The sequence below is a fragment of the Azolla caroliniana genome, unplaced genomic scaffold (genome assembly GCF_043228905.1).
Source record: "Azolla caroliniana isolate FFs.n. ecotype wild unplaced genomic scaffold, voAzoCaro1.0.p SCAF_5, whole genome shotgun sequence".
NCBI lineage: Eukaryota > Viridiplantae > Streptophyta > Polypodiopsida > Salviniales > Salviniaceae > Azolla > Azolla caroliniana.
In genome coordinates, this window is record NW_028230440.1 from 1884719 (window position 1) to 1904795 (window position 20077).

At 39.6% G+C, this 20077-nt stretch overlaps 4 protein-coding genes across 6 annotated transcripts; 2 read left to right on the forward strand and 2 right to left on the reverse strand.

Annotated features, from left to right (window-relative positions):
- Positions 1 to 449: 449 nt before the first annotated feature.
- On the forward strand, positions 450 to 4550 carry LOC147863570 (Cytidine/deoxycytidylate deaminase family protein). Of its 3 annotated transcripts, none has more exons than XR_015529879.1 (10): positions 450 to 853; positions 963 to 1156; positions 1704 to 1779; positions 1968 to 2007; positions 2168 to 2226; positions 2319 to 2356; positions 2452 to 2546; positions 2855 to 2908; positions 4137 to 4235; positions 4319 to 4550. XR_015529879.1 is itself a non-coding variant. In XM_087320609.1 (10 exons), exons 1-10 carry the CDS (start codon positions 761 to 763, stop codon positions 4367 to 4369), a joined length of 768 nt encoding a protein of 255 aa, XP_087176735.1. In that variant the 5' UTR covers positions 458 to 760; the 3' UTR covers positions 4370 to 4550. The 3 variants fall into 3 exon arrangements, 1 of the variants encoding a protein (XP_087176735.1); XR_015529880.1 differs by having other exon boundaries at positions 451 to 853; positions 2455 to 2546; XM_087320609.1 differs by having other exon boundaries at positions 458 to 853; positions 2483 to 2546.
- Positions 4551 to 4944: 394 nt separating this feature from the next.
- Positions 4945 to 10341, reverse strand: ABA1 (zeaxanthin epoxidase (ZEP) (ABA1)). The gene is made up of 16 exons (XM_087319474.1): positions 9641 to 10341; positions 9296 to 9458; positions 8816 to 8890; positions 8363 to 8463; positions 7948 to 8060; positions 7596 to 7807; positions 6985 to 7076; positions 6741 to 6855; positions 6544 to 6647; positions 6228 to 6273; positions 6083 to 6147; positions 5879 to 5980; positions 5743 to 5797; positions 5579 to 5667; positions 5387 to 5474; positions 4945 to 5196 (listed from the first exon to the last, which is right to left on the reverse strand). Exons 1-16 carry the CDS (start codon positions 10321 to 10323, stop codon positions 5125 to 5127), a joined length of 2175 nt encoding a protein of 724 aa, XP_087175600.1. The 5' UTR covers positions 10324 to 10341; the 3' UTR covers positions 4945 to 5124.
- A 2216-nt stretch (positions 10342 to 12557) lies between these two features.
- Positions 12558 to 15158, reverse strand: LOC147863572 (pentatricopeptide repeat-containing protein At3g09040, mitochondrial-like). Its single transcript, XM_087319296.1, has one exon. The coding sequence runs from the start codon at positions 15156 to 15158 to the stop codon at positions 12558 to 12560; it is 2601 nt and encodes an 866-aa protein (XP_087175422.1).
- A 1578-nt stretch (positions 15159 to 16736) lies between these two features.
- On the forward strand, positions 16737 to 20077 carry LOC147863573 (heat shock 70 kDa protein, mitochondrial-like). The gene is made up of 3 exons (XM_087319793.1): positions 16737 to 16934; positions 17103 to 17669; positions 18600 to 20077. Exons 1-3 carry the CDS (start codon positions 16752 to 16754, stop codon positions 19833 to 19835), a joined length of 1986 nt encoding a protein of 661 aa, XP_087175919.1. The 5' UTR covers positions 16737 to 16751; the 3' UTR covers positions 19836 to 20077.

Genomic DNA, 20077 nt, shown 5'->3' on the forward strand with positions numbered 1-20077 from the left:
GATCCAATTGCAGATAAGTATACACATTCAAATTGATTATGTCACTTTACATTACAACGATCATGTAGCACCATTGTGGGATAGCTTAGCTACCCATAATCGAAGAACTGTGGAGCATGCATAGAACTATCGAGAACTTACACAAGTGTGTGTATACATATATATGTAGGGGAGATCTCTACGTCTCATTGTGGTCGATGAATATGGCCGGGAATATCCGATGGATGCTCCAAGATTAATCAAGTAAATCATAAATCCCAAATAAACCCTAACCCCGAAAACCCTCTTCTTCCCCTTTCCTTTCCTTCAAACATCCATCGCCCAATGAGATATGGTTGTGGCGGGAAAGCTATGGCTTCCCCTGTTTTTGGCGCCAAAACAGAGACAAAGTGACCCAGGTAAAACCCATGCAGAGAACAGAACGAAGAACCACCAGGAATCCATGGCGGCACAGTAGGAGGACTCCGACGGATATCGAAGAAGAAGAAGAAGACGGGAGAAGAAAAGGTCGTGAAGGAAGCCTGGAGCTTGCAATGGTGCCCTTGCTTCAGTTTGCCTCGCTCCTTGTTGTCTTCTTTGTGGGATCTCCATCTCCTCTGTTTTCTTCCTATTCATCTCTAACAGCTTAAGCAGGTGTCTGAGAAGGGAAGCAGAAGCAGAAGCAGAAGCAGCAGAAGAAGAAGAAGAAGAAGAAGAAGAAGAAGAAGAAGAAGAAGAAGAAGAAGAAGAAGAAGAAGAAGAAGAAGACCCAGGGGTTGTAATGGTTGGCTTATTATTAGCCTTGCTCTTTGCAGTCTTCGTTGGAATCTCCATCGCCTCCCTCGCTCCACCTCTACTGCTTGCAATCCTTAAGGTCCCTCTTTATCTCTCTCTCTCTCAAATACACACACATTGCTAGAGTCCGTTGTGTGTCGATCTTCTGTTTCCTGCAAACTGAGAACTTATGTCCTTGTTATTCGCAGCACCTGTTTCGCTGCCCAGATAGCTGTTCTTCTGGATCTTGCCATGAAAAACGATGCCGACATAATCTACCTTCTTCTCCTATAGTTGACGATGAATCCAACGAAATTGTTGAAGAAATAGATTCTTCTCCTCTTCTCTCTTCTTTAAATGCAGTCTCAAAGCCGGATCCCTTTGATCCATCTAAACGCAAAGGGTAAATTTCGCTGCGTATAATATATGTACTTTTTCTTTGCACACTCTCTAAATCTATCGACTTTCTAAGCATATAGATTCCGTCATCCCTCAGTTTGGATGCCATTTGTTGTTCATTTATATCTGTAGTGTATGTGTTCAGGATAGGTCATATTTTTGTTTTCAGCGGATGAAATGGAATAAAAATCTTACAAGAGAATACAGTAAATTTGTGGGAATTTAGCAGACAATTGGCGTGTTTCACTTAAGGGCAAGTGCTGTCAAACCAAGAAAACAAAAACTTATGTCTTAACCCAGTTGAAGTGGGGGAATGAATCTCTGACCTATGAATTATAGCAGAGAAATTGCATGTCCAGGTCTCATATCATGTTGTTTTATATTTTTTACTTGTTTATTTTATATATACCATAGTGTTCCAATTAAATCATTCATTGGATTAAGGTCTGAGTTCGGTAAAATGGTGTGCTACCTGTTTCATTGTGCCCAATTCAAAAGGTAATCATTAATGCTTCGATGAATAACATGCTGTTGGCTGGAAATGATAACAGGTATTTGTCTTGGGATGATTACTTTATGGCAATAGCTTTCCTCTCTGCTCATCGATCAAAAGATCCCAATCGTCAGGTATGTAGAATGTTTATATTAGGACATTTCCATCACATATGTTGCCATTCTTTATTGCATTTTTAAAGTTTTTATTAGAATTAGATTGCAAAATATTGATGGCCATATATGGATCACTATTTTGAGATATTCTCAAAGCTGTGTAATTGTTTTCATAAAATCAAGCTTATTCTTGTGGAAACTTGTAGGTTGGGGCATGTTTGGTGAGCCAAGACAGAGTAATTCTAGGTATGTTTATGAACTCATAATGTATCATGATTCCAACTTCATGCCAAATTTCTCTCTTTCTTTCTCAATATGTAATATATGCATTTATACTTTAATTGAGACACTTTGATTGTTGCGGGTGGATGATTCATGACTCACCACACTCACTTTGCAACTGTAGGAATTGGTTACAATGGCTTTCCTCGGGGCTGCTCTGATGACGAACTTCCATGGGCAAAGGTGAAAACTTGACCTTATTGCTCTCTCAAAGAAAACCCAACTAACCCTTCTGCATATATTTTATATGCTCTTTTGCTTTGGTTTTTTTGCAGTTGTCGGTTGATGGCGATCCACTTCAAACAAAATATCCGTAAGTTCAGATAGAAAGAAAACAGATGCCTTACTTATCGAAGAAATTCATGATCAAGTGTGAAAGTAGTTTTGAACATGGGTACTTTGGTGTAGTAGAGAGGCACATCTCTCTGTTTTTATGCAGGTATGTGTGCCATGCAGAAGTAAATGCCATCCTGAACAAAAATCATGCTTCAGCTCGGGGCCAGGTATTTATTTTCCATGTGAAAGAACTCCCAAAATACTTGAGTTTCTCATTGTTTCCCCAAATACTACTGTGTTCTTGTTGTCTCCTCGAAATTCCTTTGGCCACCCCCAAACAGAGCAGTTACATGTGCTAATTTGTACAAGTTTTATGCTCAATTCATCCCCTTTTTCTCTGTTTTGGGGCCTTGGCCAGGGTCATCTGTTTATTTTGCTCACTATGTTAAGGGGCTATACTCTATAGTTTTTTATGTTATGATTTCAGGATTGTTTATGCGAGTTCTAACTCTTTATTGTTTTTCTAATGTGACAGCGCCTTTATGTTACAATGTTTCCATGCAACGAGTGTGCCAAAATCATAATTCAGGTCTAGTGTTTTCTTCTTGTCCTTGACAAGTTCCTAAAAGATTTGAAGAGATTTATGAAATTCGTAGAGAACAGTTTTAAGCGTAATATAGAGTTTAAATTCTGTTCTTGGTAATCTTCTTCCCTTTTTTGCTCACGATTGTGGGTGCATTTCTCTAGGGCCCTTTTCTATGAGAAAATTGTGATGTGTAAAAATTGCAGCTATATATACAATAGATAGATTTGGTCAATGATTAGTAACTCAACGAAACACAATATGACCATTGAAAGCATTTGACTTACATCTCCATCAATTCATTTAACAAACTATTGTATGTTTACGTTATTATAAGGCTTAAAATTAAGGGCATAAGTATAAAGCTTGTCCTTTGTGAAATTTATGACTTTTAAGTATTGTTATTACTACAAGCATGACCATAAATCATATTGTGGTAAGATTGTACCATAATATTCTATACACGTAGATAAAGTGTGAGGGTTAAACGAGAGTGTAAAGAAGGGAGGATTACTTTTAATCTTAAGAATTAAGACAACCCATTAAGGCCAAGTGTGAATTTGCCTAGGGTCCTTAGGTTTGGCTATAAATATGAGGCCTAGCTACCCTCATTTGAACATTATTGACTATGTGGAGACTCTGATCTTTTGGTGATCAACTCTTGTATCAAGTCGTACTTGGTGTTGGCATGCTCGTTACTCTTGTTCAAATGAGGGTAGCTAGGCCTCATATTTATAACCAGACCTAAGGCCCCTAGGCAAGTTTACACTTGGCCTTAATGGGTTGTCTTAACCCCTAGGATTAAAAGTAATTCATCTTGCTTAACGCTCTCGTTTATGGTCATGTGTATAGAATATTATGGTACAATCTTACCATGGGATAATTTATGGTCATGCCCGTAACAATTGTGCCATTGATTTGATTGTGCATTGATTACAGAAAGTTCCTCACGCACTAATAGTTTGCTCCTTGAAATATATCATTATGTTTCGTTTTTCCCAACCCTAAGGATTAAGAGGAATAATCATTGGCTTAAGGAAATGTTAAATAAAGCAGATAAATTAAATGTTGTCTCAATGATCTGCACTAAAAACCCTTAACCCTATTTTCATAATATATATCAGTTAGAACTTGGTCTATGATGTTGCATTGTTATGAAAACCTTTATTGAGTTCTTTTGAATTCTTTTGAATCAAGCATGATCATATCGATAACTGAGTGAAGCATTTTGCAGGCAGGAGTTGCTGAAGTGGTTTACTTTATTGACAAGAACTCTTCATTAGATTGCTCGTACCTGGCATCACAGAAGCTGCTGTCATTGGCAAGGGTTAAGGTTAGTATGGATTGCTTATTCTACAACATCTCTTAGTACTTTGTATGATGTACATCGTATTTGCATATCTTGGACTATTTTAGGTCTGGCAACATCAACCTGGAAGAGAAAAGATCGTCTTGGAGTTCAAGTAGCTATCAGTGACATAAAGCTATCAAAATTCCTGCTGGTTCTAGCATTAGTAAATACTTGTCGAAGGGACTTCACACAGATTTAGTGGTATGAAGAGCGAAAATGCACTTCTTTGTATGGATAAACATATCAATTGATTGTTGCAAGTTCACGCAATAAAATGCTGGTTATAATTGTTTCATTCATGCCAGTAATCAATAAAATGTGTTCTGCATGTATCATGTATGAAGTCAACAAATTGATAATATTAGCCACAAATAATATACTTGTCCCCTTCTAGTGGATCAACAATCATCACATAAAGCTAAATGCTAATTAAATGGATAATAAAACTAACAATCATGGTGAAAAAGGTCAGGTGATACATGCAACCCATACTGAATCAATCATCACTCAAAGCTAAATGCTAATTGAATATATAATAAACAGTTTAGCATTGTGAACAAAAAAATTTCGAATGTTTATTGTTAAATATCTACATAATGCATGATCACAACAATAGTATGCAATAATAAAATCTCGTATTATATTTGAAGTGCATGGTATATTTCAACATTCACCATGTACTGTTGTAGTATACAAAATTAGAACGTGTTCCAAATATGAATCCCACTCACAAATGTCATTATGTACAAATATCTCTGCCTTCTCTTTACATTACAAGTTACCGCTTCTGTACTCGTCTACTGCATTAATATCCACAGTCTAGTATTACAAATACAAGTAGCTACCGTCGTGATGACAAGAAACCAGGCAGCTAGGGCTTTTCAACTAGGGCAGCTGCATATTTTGCTTGATGTTTCTTCTGCAACTTCACTTTAAAGGATGCCTACATGAAAATCCCAGTAAATGAGTTCTATATCATCTATCCAGCATGTATATATGTGCCAGTTATATCACAACTTGTACCTCAAATTGATGAAGTATGTGTACTTTACTTTTAATTTTGATTCTTCTATAGAGACACTGGACAGTGCAAGAGAGAGAGAGAGAGAGAGAGAGAGAGAGAGAGAGAGAACCTTGGCATCAGTTCCAAATCCAACAGTATATCCTGGTCGTAACCGTTGAGGAATCAATGAAGTCAATCTAAAGCACCGTCCTTCAATACTGCAATCACATAAAAAACATGTTAAAGTCATAAGAATTTATAATACAGGCAAGGACATGAGTTAACATTCTTTTATGTGTCTTTCTCTCTCTCCACTACTCACTCTGTGATCCACGTGCCATAAGCACTTTGGAGATCTACAACATAAAAGGCTCCTTCTCGGAATGTGATTTGAGCATGCTTGGTCGATACCTGAGCACCAAAATACTTATTTCTGAGTTAAAACATAAATGCAAACCACTGACCAAATTCCACATTTTCACTTACACCCGGTGCATCCACCACCACATAATTCCCCTCTGATTGTTCACCAGGGGCATTACTGCATGAATTAAACTTCATCAAAATTGGAACACATTTCTTTATCTGTGACATGAAGCAAATATTCTGAATGAAAACACACCTTACTAAAACTGAGCAGTTTTCTTCTTGAAATAACTGTATACCGCCAGCACCAATAACATTGATTTGAGACATCATAACATTGGCAGGAGCCAAATACCATCTATGCAGAGGATTTCAATAGAATAGGATAAACAAACATTCATTCTGATAGCAAGAACCTTATTCTAAAGCTGAAAAACCTAAATTTTGACAGTGTGCATACTCGGCATCAGTTGCTCGCTCTAAAGCATCATCATCTTTGAACCATTTCCTTAAGTTGCTATCAGCCTGAAATAAACACTCCATTGGTTACAATAGCAGTGAAAACAAAGATTTATATACTCATACATACAGAGGTCCATTCACACCTTATCGCTGAGCCTACAGCTGGGTACTCTGCCATCCAATTTTGCACTGAAGAATTCAAAATTGGCAAAAATGAGCTCTGTTAAAATCACGTTGTTCTCCGTGATAACTATTAAACGTCAATATTGCACAGTCCCTTTAGAGTGCAAGGCCAGGTACTGTATAACTAGAGTAATTTAAAAGCAGTTTATTTGAAATTGCACACAAAATGAGCTATATCTTAAGATGAATGTTTAGAAGGGCGTGTTCCATTCCTCATGCAAGTGCATCATTAAGATAGTATATATGAATTGCAAGTTTTTAGAAGATTTTTTATACCTATTTCCACCAAGAACCCAGTCAAGCATTAATGGCATGAATATACTGATGAAAAACCTCCCTCCTACTCGCCCAGGATGAGGTATCCTCAAATTTGTTAGAAACTGAGGGAACATTCAATAACGCACCATATATCACTTATTTAAGTCAAAGCAAGGGAAATACACTTAAATAAGCCCTATACATCCTTAATTCACCTCTAAAGGTCCAAGTCCCACACCCAAATAAGGTTTGTATGTGGAGGCCATTATAGCAGCCATGCGAGCCATGCCATGAATTGCACCAACCCTCAAAACCCTTTCATCTTCATACCTGAATATATCCAACAAACCATGAGGAAACTTCATAACATTTGCCACTAAACTTCTGGGACATGCACGTATTCCCTTTGCAATACTTTAAAGCAGCAATAATGTTTCAGCATATGAATAATTTGTTTACCTCTTCAAAACAGCAGACATGTCGACGAATCTATTGTCTTTCAAGGATTGCTTCCATTCTTTCTCAAGTTCAAGTGAGAGTTGGTAAGCATCCTGCATAGGCAAGTTAACATGTTAGAGAAAGCCGAGTTCGCCTAAATCTGACTCAGAATATGTCTCCACAAAATCAATTTCAACGTTAGGCCACGGATACAGAAAATCAGCCCTCTATCTAGCATATTTGAAACACAAGCAACTAAGTGTTGGTTCTCATAGTGCTTGAAACATGATACGTTTTGTCCTCACTATCAATGTGTGCTTCACAGATGTAGTGCTATATTATGCAATTCCCCATTAAGGCAAACGTTTGTCACCAGCTTGGACAAGGGATAAATACACTGTATGTGCTGACGTAGCACACATAAAAAGTGACGATCATCATCTCAATGGTTGGACACATGGATTCATCGGTCCATCTCAATTAAATGTATCTAATGAGATTTATGTCCATTTCATCTCATACATCTACATGAGGTTTGTATGTCAACATAACTAAAATTCAATATCTATCTATTTATTTATCTATCCATGGGATGAAAGACGGTTTATGTTAAAACAGCGAAAGTGTGTTACCTCAATGGCCATGCATCCTCCTTGCCCCAAGTTTGGTTGCATTGCATGTGCTGAATCGCCAAGAAGTGTTGTTCGTCCTCTACTCCAATTAAATATGGGAACCCTATCAAAGATATCCCTACGAAGTATCAGCTCCTCTGGTGTTGCAAGAAGTAAATCCTTCACACCATCACACCAATTTGCAAAAAGCTGCAGTAACCTTTCCTTCTTTTCTGCACACAAAGTTCAATATTCTCATCTGCTTACATACTGTGGGAATGCTCTCTCATGTATGAGTGTCTACTTAAAAGCTAATCCAGAAGAGATCAATTGATGCACAAATACATGTCAATGGAAAAGTTTCTCAGCATACCTCCGGAGTCGGTTCCCCCAGCAGGCTCATTGTAAAATGCATACCACTGCATTTTACCGTAGCCAACATCTGATGATACAAAGTATTGCTTATGACCTAGATACACACGATACCTATACCAAGAACCAAATATCTCAGACTAAACAAAACAGTAAATTCCAAGAAGACTGATAATATGAGTGTGTGTGTGTGTGTGTGTCTGCATGCATATGTGTATTCATGTATTTCTCTATTCTTTTTACGAGGAGCAGTAGATGTTTCTTAATGGAGCAATTCTTAATATAATACCGTTCCTTGAATTCAATCTTGAGTCTAAAAAACAGTTTCTGTGTTTGGATGTATGTGGCTGTATACTTGAGTTTCCGTAAACTTAATCTGACGATTTAACATGAGGCATGAATCTGAAAAAACATACCCTACTGTCTCAATATCGGGAGGGATAAAATCAGCAATTCCTGTGTAACAAGTGTAACCAGAGTATGTTGCCTCACAAGGTCCAAGAAGTTTGGTTCTTACCTGTAATGCAAATACAAGAATAGCACTAGGCAAAGTTCATACACATTTGGAAACAGAGTGAGACATTCAAACTTTATTCAAACAGAGAGAGGAAAACCCCCGAGTTGAAACTTGGTTTAACATTGATTTATTTTATCTACCTACCAGAAGGAGATATATGGAAACTTCTTCCAAAATGGGGAGGGGATTTCTCCACATTTCTGACTTAAAATCCGTTGTTAAACACTCTAAAATGGTGATTTAAAAATATTCATAACTACACTCCGGTATCACATTCACAATGGTGATTCTATGGTACAATCAATGCGTAATAGAATCATGATTATGGGATCTTAGTGGATATTTTACTAACCTTAGACCAGATCCCATCAGCACCTACTAATAAATCACCTTCCAGCTTTCTTCCATCTTCTAATTCAACTGTTACCTGTCATCAAAGTTTGATGGGTAATTCTCTTACAGTAATCAGAAAACTTGATAAGGGAAAATCAGACTTTTTGTGGGGTTTCTGCCAACCAGGAAGTTAAATTGTTCCCCAAATGCCCTTTATGATTTTATTATTATTGCAAAAATACCATTGTTCAACCACCTGAAATTAGAGAAATTATATGCGCTAATTGAGCAAATAATATGGTCAATTAATCACCACTTTTTCTCTCTCTGTCTTGTTGAGGGAAATATGGGAAAATCAGAGGGCATTAGAGCGAATAGGAACTGAATTTTGGAGCTTCATTTCCCTTCACAATAGTCAGGAAAGCTTCAGACAATGATGATGATGATGATGATGATGATGATGAAGAGAATAATTAAAAGTTAAAATTTGTACACATACTGTGGTTCCATCATCTCCGAAATCTATGACGTTGCTGCTATTTTCTATGATTTCAGGTCCGACAGCTTTTGCCAGGATCTGTTGCAATGTCATCCGGCTGATCACTCTCGTCACTGGAAGGCCTTTTTCCGCGGCGGGAGTGAAGGTATCAAACTTAATATACCTGAAAAACACACAAGAAACAAGAAAGAGGAAGCCATGAATGCTCATTTTACATATCTAAGTACATAAATATATATGTAGCACAGAAGGCCGAAAATGAAGAAGACATGGTGGTATATATATACATAATCATATACCATCATAAGGATCATCATCATTTTTTATGTGCAATTTATTATGTACCAGTCTCCACTGAGGCCATCTACTAGGCCATTGATGCGGTCTCCGGTGACACAACCTTTCTCCATGATTTCTTCAGCCACAGATGCATCCACAGCCTCAAGAGCTGCGAGGGCATTGCTCTGTATCTGGATGGGCCCCCGGTACTGCCCTTCTCCCCGAATTGCACTCAAATCCCTCTCCAACACCTTGACAGACATACCCTTGTTCTTGGCTGCCAAGGCTAGCACTAGGCCGCCGATACCCCCGCCTGCGATGATTATACGTGGAGGATCGAGCTTCCCTGGTGCTGTCCATGGTGTTGATGATGATGAATCGAGACCCGATGGTATTGGTGGTGATGAGCCTTCTTCTTCTGCTGCTGCTTCTCTACGATTAGCAGTTGCCCCTCCATTGTAACCGCTAATGTTGCTGTTGCAACGTATTAGGGATTTGGCTATCCTGTGCGTATGATGATAGCGGCTATTCGTAGCTGATTTTGCAGGAACTACTGTGGTCATGGCTGCGGAGGAGCTGGCATGGCTGTGAGGCCTCTTAAGATGAGGGTTGTAGGAGAGATCGAGGAGAGGGGGAGGACAGGCCTGCAGGTTAAGAGCAGAAGGGAAGCTGAAGGAATGATGATCGTGAGTTAGATGGCAGCAAGAAGGAGCCCAAGCAGAAACGGACGGAGAAGAAGGGGAGGCCATGGGCAGGCAGAGAGAGAGAGAGGAATTGAGAGAAAGCTGCTTCTGTTTTGGCGATGGCGAAGGCCTCTGCTACAGAGAGAGAGAGAGAGACGTTTCTGTTCTGCTCTGCTCTGCTCTGCTCTGCTCTGCTCTGCTCTCGCCCGCTACACACACACACACACACACACACACACACACACAAAGATACAGAATAAATCCAAGCCCGCCGACGTGGCGGCCACGTCAGCCCCTCCTCTCTGACGTGGCCAGCCCTCCCCGGTGCTGAGCTGGCGTGGGGAAATCTGCGCAATCTACACGTGGCATCTTCTGGGAGGCTCTGCATGCCGGGGAGCCCGTCCACGTGGCAGCAGGCTATTGGCCAAGGCGGCTGATATTTGTTTTGATTTTGGTTTTATTTATTGGTGTGGAGCATTCCCCACCACACATCCACACACACACATCTCTCTCTCTCTCTCTCTCTATATATATATATACACTATATATACATATATGTATATCATATATGTATATATATCTATGTATATCTCGTATACATACATATTGGTAATAATAGGCCCCCCCTCATCCCCATTGTTTGTTTGTACACACACACACACACACACACACACACACAATCTTCATGGCATGTATATATTTGGAGTGACATTTCTTGCTTTTTATAGTTACTCCACTGTTGTATTGAATCCATTCATTAATATGTTTCATGCTTTTCATTAATTTAGACATACAAGATAGAAGAGACATTCTACATATATAGGAAAAAGAAGTTTCGAAACCTAAAGTCTTCCATTACTATTGGAGCTCCTTCTCATTAGGAGGTCACACTATATTAGACCTCTCACAAACGTTTATGCACGAATATTAATAATATGAACGCACACATTGTTCTATGTACACACAAAGGATAAGCCTTCCAAATTGAATATTCATTTAACTTATCGGTTTGTCAATGATAGGATAAACGTTCTTTATGTAGTCAGTCAATTAAGGAAACATGTTTCTTAATAGTAGACCAAAACCAACCATGATGATCTTAGATTTTCAATGGATCTTTATTATTTATACTTACAAGGAATCCCACCATCTCTTGTGATGCAATTAAGTGCATTAAGTTGAAACACATAAAGGAAGATCTCACAAAATATTCCCGAAATATGCTTGGTTATATGCAAAATTGTGAAATTATGTCGTTGGTCAAAGTTGAAGGGTCCCAATTTCTTTGGGATTGGGACTCCCATATTATAACGAAGCATGCCAAGTTTGAAATAGAGAAAATCACAACATTGTGTGCGGCAATGATTCAACTTAAGGATATAAGGAGTTGTGAGATGCTTAGATGAAAGTGGAAAGGAAAACTAAAGAACTTTTCGAGGAGAGCCTAGTCCTTGGTTGAATGACATTTGATTTACCTCAAATCAATTATCCTAGGATTTGGGATGAACCCATATAGAACTATGATAATGGGACTAGCTACCCCTTCATTACGGCATCTTGAGACATTATTGAGACTCTATTGGTAAGGCTAAGTTCTCTTCTCTCATTTCCAATGAATTACCTCAACATCTAAGCATGCCAATATGTTGTCATGATCCTTTGGCATAAAATACTTAGAAAGAATATATTATAATTGAGTAGTTATTAAACTTCTTGTCATTTGCTTGCTATAAGTACATCCTGAATTATGGGCATTTGCAGAATGTTTAAATAGCTTTTTATTTACCTATCAACAATGATTTAATAGACAGTGTATCGGTTGTGTAGATACCATACCATTCAGCCCTTTCTCTAAATCATGTTTGAGCCAAAAATCTTGAATTTGAGCTACAAACTTAATAATCATGTTCTGAAGTTTAGAGCTTTGTAAGACAAAGGTCACATATTTTCCATGGCTTATGTAGCTTCACATGGATTTAACATACTTAATTTCTGAGGACAAAATTAATGCTTGAGAGTAGTTTGTGGTTAATTTTGCTAATGCTTGACAATCGTACAATATAATAATGTGTTGTAGAACTGTAGTTCTGATTTAGCTCAAATTGTCTTGTTTCTAACAAATCTTAGTGATTATTGGTACATGTGACGCACGTGCTAATCCAAGTTCTTTTTTTGCTTATCTAAAGTTGTATCTTTTCCTGTCAATAGATTTATATGGGAGCCTCCTGATGATAATAACATTGATTATCTTTACTATGTCACACAATGCCTTTCTGTAGATTCCAAACATTTCCAAATAATCATAAATGCAATGTAGATTTGAACATTTGCCTTCCAAGCTTGACATTACCCCAATTGTAACACGCACCCATTAGACTTCGGCACGTGACAGAATTCTGAACCAAAGACAACATTTGACATATCAACATCGCTTCCTCTAAATGACCAGCTCGACCGAGAAGATCGAGAATGCAAGAATAATGTTTCCGTGTTGGCAATATTCCATAGTCACTGCTCATGACACCAACATACATATTACTTAGATAAACAAGACTTCCATGACTACATGCATTTAGAAGGCCAAGGAAAGTGACATCATCTGGACTGAAGCCTTGGACTTGCATTTCTTCGAAACACTTAACTGCATCTTGGCCTCGTTCACATTTGGCATGACCCATGATAAGCACATTCCATAACAAGGTATTCCGAGTTGGAAGCCAGTCAAACACTTGCCGTGCTTTCTCAATCCATCCACTTTTTATGTACATGTTAATCAATGCATTCGCCACTCCGAGATGGGTTTCCAGAAACCCTCTCTTCACAACCTCACCATGTATTTCATCTCCTTTTGCTATGGCTACAACATCACCACAAGCTTTCAAGGCATAAATGAACGTAACAGCATTTGGGGCAATACCCTCATGTTGCATATGTTCATAACATGAAATTGCATCATTACTACATTTTTCTTTGACGTAGCCGGCCATCAAGGAAGTCCATGAGACCACATCTTGAAGCCTAAGATTTTCGAATACTTCTTGTGCCATCTGTGGTAAACCACACTTTCCATACATGTCTATTAATGCATTACTAACCACGGTTTTTGTTTCTTGGAACCCTCTTCTAGAAATCTCTGTATGAAAATCAGCAGCAATGTTAGAATACTCGAGAATAGCACATGCTTTTAAGCAATAGATAAAGGTCACGTGATCTGGCATGAAACCCTTTCGTTGCATCAAGTGGAAACATTCTAATGCATCCTTCCCGTGTTCATGTTTGGCATATCCCACAAGCAATGCATTCCAAGAGGATTTACTTAAAGTTGGAACCTTTTCGAACACTTCTTTCGATTTCAGAAGTTCTCCCAATTTCGAATACATATTGATTAAAGCATCACCAATGACAAAATCCTTTTGAAACAACCCATTTCCAACAATTTCAGCATGCATAATACTGCCCTTGTATGTGTCCCCAACGTCACTGCAAGCTTTCAAGCCACAGAGAAATGTGGCAGCATTTGGGAGAGTTCCCTCTACTTGCATTCTTTTGAATAATATCGATGTTTCTATGCTCTGTTCTTGTTCACTATATGCCGACATAATAGTAGTCCATGATACCACATCTCGCTCTTGAACATTCTCAAACACTTCCCGTGCTTCAATAAGGGAATCACATTTACCGTACATATCAATTAACGCATTCTCTACAGCAACATCCCTGCCCAAGTAACCAAATTTCACAATTGTTATGTGTATCTCTTGACCCTTTGATGCAGAATTGATGTTAATGCAAGCTTTCAAACCACTTATGCATGTGATAGCATCTGGTGATACCCCCTCCATATGCATCTCGTCAAAGCAATTCAATGCTTCCTTGGCTACACCTTGGTTGACAAACCCTGCAATCAACGCATTCCATGATATTACATCTCGGGATGGAAGCTTGTCAAATACCTCCAATGCTATTGCAAGTAAACCACATCTCGCATACATGTCTACTAGGGTGTTTCCCATTGCAGAATCTCCTTGTATCAAACCCCTCCTAAGAATCTCTTCATGGAGTTTCATGCCCTTATCTATGGCCTCAATGTTGGCACAAGCTTTCAAACTACAAAGAAATGTTGCAACATTCGGAGTAACACCCTCAAGTTCCATGAGCTGTAAGCATTGAAGTGCTTCTTCACAACGATCATGTAATATATATCCCGAAATAAGGGCTGTCCATGAGATTATGTCTCGGGCCACAAGGTTATCAAACACCCTGTGTGCTTTTGCAAGAGACCCACATTTAACATACATTTCTATCAGAGCACTATGAAGAAAACAATTTCTTTCCAACATCCCATTTCTCACAATCTGAACATGTATATCTTTGCCCACATCGATATTTTTGGTCATCCCACATGCTTTCAAGCCATAAACGAATGTAATAGCATTCCGAGGGTATTGCATCTGTTTGAAATAATACAATGCATTGTCACCTTGTTCACATCTATTATACCCACCAATCAATGTGTTCCATACGACTGTATTCCGGAATGGAAGCATTTCAAATACATATTGTGCTTCAACGAGTAAACCACGTTTGGCATACATATGTACCAAGTTACTTCCCACATAAAGATCTCTTCCAAGTAATCCCTTCTTATCGATCTCGATATGTATACGGTAACTCACTTCCAAATCATCTAACTCGCCAAGGACCCTCAACAGAGCAACAAATGTATATCCATTCGGAATAAAGGCATCATCCAACATCCTGTGGTAAAGGATGAGAGCATGGTGGGGGTTCCCACATTCCGAATAGGCTTTGATAAGAGAATTCCAAGTACAAAGAGTTCTATGCGGGAGAACATCAAAAACCTTCTTTGCATCATCAATAAATCGAGCTTCAGCAAGCATTGACACGAGGTGATTGCCTATCCAGGAATGTGATTCGAACCCTTGTCCACACATGTAACCAAACAAACGGAATGCATAATATGGCTGGGTTCGATTCTTTCTACACCACTGTAAAAGCGATTCGAGGCCATCAATCGAAAGTCGAGGAAGCATCTCTTCTTCACGCAGGGATATGAATAAATTGCATTGCGGTTACACGATTCAGGGAGGAGGTCGAGTAACCGGGCTGAGCAATCCAGCAAGTCATTATAATGCTTGCCTGGATGTGCAGAGTTGTTTGTGCTGTGCATCATAGCTCTTCCAAGCAGTTGCAGTTACGGAGCTGATTGATCTAAAGCATACATCGCATACATCATAGCTTTTGTAGTGTAAATGCAGAAAGAGTTTGAAGGGCTCCTTTTTGTTCTTAGGGAGAGTGTTGTTGTGTAAAGGCTGAGTTGAGTGATTTGCCCCTTGGGGATATTTTGCTTTTCTTCTTCTTCTTCTTCTTCTTCTTCTTCTTCTTTTGTGGGAGCTTTGCTTGCATTGGGGCAAAAGAGCTCACCATTCCATGTTTGAATTGAAATTCCTCCACTAATCAATATCTACCCACCATTCAACATTCATTCCATCTATGTTTCCCTATTTTTTTGTTGGTGTAGGCAAAGGCTCACGAGGCAAGGGCAACCACCCCATATGAGAAAGCCTTCCTTGCCAATAACCCTCAACGCTAGTTAGTTAGTTATACACGGGTCGTGTGTCTACACGATTGATTGGTAATGAGAGAGTATCATGCTTTTTCTTGTACGTGTAACGCTTCAACAACACGAGCTAAGAATAATTGTCGTGGACCGAGAAACTTAGAAAATGGGGGGGGGGGGGGGGGGAGGGGGATCCGATGAATGTGTGTGCCATTTATACAAATTAAACACGACCAGAAAAGAGGTTCATCGGGGGAGCCGAGATGGATGGATGGATGGATGGAAGAAGATGATGATTAATGGACGATGGTTGATGGTTGATGGTTGATGATGATGAAGGGACATGGGATGATGGAATGATACACATATACATACACACACATGCATACATACATATACATATCACATGCATATATCACTCATGCATGCATACATACATTATTCGTACATAATATACTCGAATGCATTGCCAAACATAACGAATACGTATGTTATCAAAACATTCTTATGTTTCTTACATTAAATTTATTTATTTATAACCTTATAATAAGTAATGAATACAAAAGTATGGTATTTACCATACTTCGTCGAGGGTGTTTAACATACTCGAAGGATTGAAGCATTCTCGAATGGGAAATGCACGTATGGTTCATACTATGCTTGAAGTGATATGTACATATATATATATGCATACTGATACAGCAATGGGGGAATGAAGGAATGAATGAATGAATGAATGAATGGGAAGCCTCCTCTGCGCCTGCCCCTGCCCCTGCCCCTGCTGCTGTGTCTGAGAGAAGGAGAGAGAGAGAGAGACCTCCATCCATTTCCATTTTGTTTTTTGCATATTTAGGGTTTGTCTCTGTTCTGGGTTTTTGAGAGCCACTCCCTCTCTCCACGTATTGCCATTGCCATGGCTGCGCGATTCCTCCGACGTTCTCTTCTCCGCCACGCCACAACCTCCCCTTCCCGTCCTCTCCCGTGCCCTACCTCCGCCCCCTCTCGCCGCCTCTTCAACTCCAAAGCCTCGGCATCTGACATCATCGGGATCGATCTCGGCACCACCAACTCCTGCGTCGCTGTCATGGAAGGAAAGGTATGTTGTATCATCAATACAATCCCAAAATTTGTTCAACGATTGTGCCAAAACATGTAGCTGTGTTTGCACTCCCTGTGATTATTTTCCAGTGTTTGTGCTGAATTATGTATGTATGTACATTCTTTGTGTCTCATCTGTGTGTGTGTGTGTGTGTGTGTGTTCCAGACTGCCCGAGTTATCGAGAATTCTGAAGGTGCCCGGACAACGCCTTCCGTTGTCGCCTTCACCACCAAAGGTGAGCGCCTCGTGGGCACGCCCGCCAAGAGGCAAGCCGTGACCAACCCCACCAACACCGTGTACGGTGCCAAGAGGCTTATAGGCCGTAACTTTGATGACCCGCAGGTCACCAAGGAGATGAAGATGGTGTCGTACAAGATTGTGCGAGGTGCCAACGGAGATGCGTGGGTTGAGGCCGGTGGCCAGCAATACTCGCCTAGCCAGATTGGTGCCTTTGTCCTGACGAAGATGAAAGAGACGGCCGAGTCTTACCTTGGAAGGCCTGTGTCCAAGGCGGTCATCACTGTCCCAGCTTACTTCAACGATGCACAACGCCAGGCCACAAAGGATGCTGGGCGAATTGCTGGGCTTGAGGTTGCGAGGATTATAAATGAACCTACTGCAGCCTCCCTCTCGTATGGTGCCGATAAGAAGGAAGGAGTGATTGCAGTCTTTGATCTTGGCGGTGGGACTTTTGATGTATCTATTCTTGAAATCTCTGGTGGTGTGTTTGAGGTATGCTTCAAAAATTTCTTGGTTTTCATCTAATTTGTTCTCTCCTCCGTCACCCTTAATGTTAGTATGATTTGCAAGTAATTGCGTTTTGTTCTTTGCATAGCATAATACCATATGCAGCATATCTGATGCTCATTTCAAGGGCCTTTCTGCAAAACATTACAACAGTCTGAGATTCTAGTCTGTTTTTGTTGTTAGGCGGATGCCGGTTAACTTCTCTGGTTCCTATGTATTCAGTTGCTGACATGAAAAAATATTCTTTGTCTTGTTTTCATATTCTCTCTAGTGTAGTTGATTATCGGTCTCATATTTGGAGCTGCTGTGGTTGATTTCTGTTGACTAAATATTCAAAGTGAAAATCACAAGAGTTAGTGGAAAATCTTGGTGACTGTTTTCAAACTGCTAATATTGATTAATGCATAGTTATATACATAGGTAAGAAGATGCTATGTGAAACGTAATGTGGAAGTCACTATTCCATGTAATCTCCAACTCGCCTGTGTAAAGGGCTGAGTGAACATCTTATTATGCTGTGCTGCTGCAATGCAACCTATATTCAAGAATATTGATTTCAATTAGGTATGCTCAGTAGAGATGCCATACCAATGAGTCCATGCTATGGTGAATTGGTTAATAAAATCTATACTCAATGATGAGCATTTATTGGATGGTGTAGATTCAGACATGGACTTATATTTATCAAGATATAACATAAGTATAAGTTCCTATAACATTGCTGTTTTTCAGAGATGTTATCCTGCCAGAAAGCATTTGAATTTAATACTGCAGAAAGTTTCTGGATCAAAAATCAGCTGAACATCTTAGGATATTGAGTTTTCCATTTAAAAGTTTGTGGGGTCGATGCAATTAAGATGATTGTAGCTATTAGTCTTAAAAAGTGATTCCATCTTTTGAATACTCATTGTGCAGGTCAAAGCCACAAATGGTGATACCTTCCTTGGTGGTGAAGACTTTGACAATGCTCTGCTTCAGTATCTTGTTCAGGAGTTCAAGAAGGATCAGGGTCTTGATCTGTCAAGTGACAGAATGGCTATTCAAAGGCTTCGTGAAGCTGCTGAGAAAGCAAAGGTAGAATTGTCTTCTTCAACACAAACCGATATCAACCTGCCCTTTATAACAGCTGATGCTTCCGGAGCGAAGCATTTGAACATCACCTTAACACGTTCCAAGTTTGAGTCTCTTGTCAATGATCTTATCGAAAGAACCAAGCAACCTTGCAAGGATTGTTTGAAAGACGCTGGGATCTCAGCAAGGGATGTGCATGAGGTCTTATTAGTTGGAGGAATGACCCGAATGCCCAAAGTTCAGGGGACAGTATCTCAGATATTTGGCAAAGAGCCGAGCAAAGGTGTGAACCCTGATGAATGTGTGGCCATGGGGGCAGCCATTCAGGGTGGAGTATTGCGCGGCGATGTGAAGGACCTGCTGCTATTGGATGTTACTCCTCTTTCTCTAGGAATCGAAACCCTTGGAGGGGTGTTCACGCGGTTGATATCAAGGAATACAACTATTCCTACGAAGAAGAGTCAAGTGTTCTCAACTGCAGCTGATAGCCAGACACAAGTGGGTATTAAGGTTCTCCAAGGTGAACGTGAAATGGCATCAGATAACAAATTGCTCGGGCAGTTTGAACTTGTGGGAATCCCTCCGGCTCCTCGTGGTGTGCCTCAAATTGAGGTCACGTTTGATATTGATGCCAATGGAATTGTCAATGTATCTGCAAAGGACAAGGCCACAGGAAAAGAGCAGCAAATCACCATTCAATCGTCTGGTGGTTTGTCAGAATCTGATATTGAAAAGATGGTGAAGGATGCTGAGCTATATGCACAAAAAGACAAGGAGAAGAAGAATCTAATTGATGCTCGGAATGAGGCCGACAGTACAATATATTCTACCGAGAAAAGTCTGAATGAATACAAGGACAAGTTGCAGTCGGATACAATTGAAGGAATTCAATCAGCAATTAGGGATCTTAGGGAAGTTATGGATTCAGAAGATGCTGATGCCATCAAGCAAAAGGTCAGTGCTGTACAAACAGCTGCTATGAAGATTGGTGAGACTCTGTCCAAACAGACTGGAGGAGCTTCTTCTGAAAGTGGTGAACAGGCCACTGAAGCAGAATATGAAGATGTGTCAAAGAAGTGAGGATGCTGCTTAAAAATGTAATTGCTAGATTTTCGTGTTAGGTGTTATGGCTGACGTAGATAATGACATGTTAAATATAAGCTGTATAGGTTACTGAAGATTTGGTGCCGTAGTTACCTTTTGCATCGTTTGGCAGATTGACATTTGTCAATGAAGAGTTCTATGTTTTATAAACTAAAGAGGATTCCAAATAATAGGGAATGGAATGTCGTCGATCAATGATAAATGAAAATGGTTAATTC

Excerpts from the sequence above, each read along its gene's own strand:
- LOC147863570 (XM_087320609.1), top strand. The coding sequence starts at position 761 with ATGGTTGGCTTATTATTAGCCTTGCTCTTTGCAGTCTTCGTTGGAATC. Across the intron at positions 1,157-1,703 it reads GATCCATCTAAACGCAAAGG|GTATTTGTCTTGGGATGATT; the intron begins GTAAATTTCGCT and ends AAATGATAACAG. Across the intron at positions 2,227-2,318 it reads ACGAACTTCCATGGGCAAAG|TTGTCGGTTGATGGCGATCC; the intron begins GTGAAAACTTGA and ends GTTTTTTTGCAG.
- ABA1 (XM_087319474.1), bottom strand. The coding sequence starts at position 10,323 with ATGGCCTCCCCTTCTTCTCCGTCCGTTTCTGCTTGGGCTCCTTCTTGC. Across the intron at positions 6,274-6,543 it reads TGGGTTCTTGGTGGAAATAG|TGCAAAATTGGATGGCAGAG; the intron begins GTATAAAAAATC and ends TGAATTCTTCAG. Across the intron at positions 5,475-5,578 it reads TATGGCACGTGGATCACAGA|TATTGAAGGACGGTGCTTTA; the intron begins GTGAGTAGTGGA and ends ATGTGATTGCAG.
- LOC147863572 (XM_087319296.1), bottom strand. The coding sequence starts at position 15,158 with ATGCTTGCTGAAGCTCGATTTATTGATGATGCAAAGAAGGTTTTTGAT.
- LOC147863573 (XM_087319793.1), top strand. The coding sequence starts at position 16,752 with ATGGCTGCGCGATTCCTCCGACGTTCTCTTCTCCGCCACGCCACAACC. Across the intron at positions 16,935-17,102 it reads TCGCTGTCATGGAAGGAAAG|ACTGCCCGAGTTATCGAGAA; the intron begins GTATGTTGTATC and ends TGTGTGTTCCAG. Across the intron at positions 17,670-18,599 it reads TCTCTGGTGGTGTGTTTGAG|GTCAAAGCCACAAATGGTGA; the intron begins GTATGCTTCAAA and ends CTCATTGTGCAG.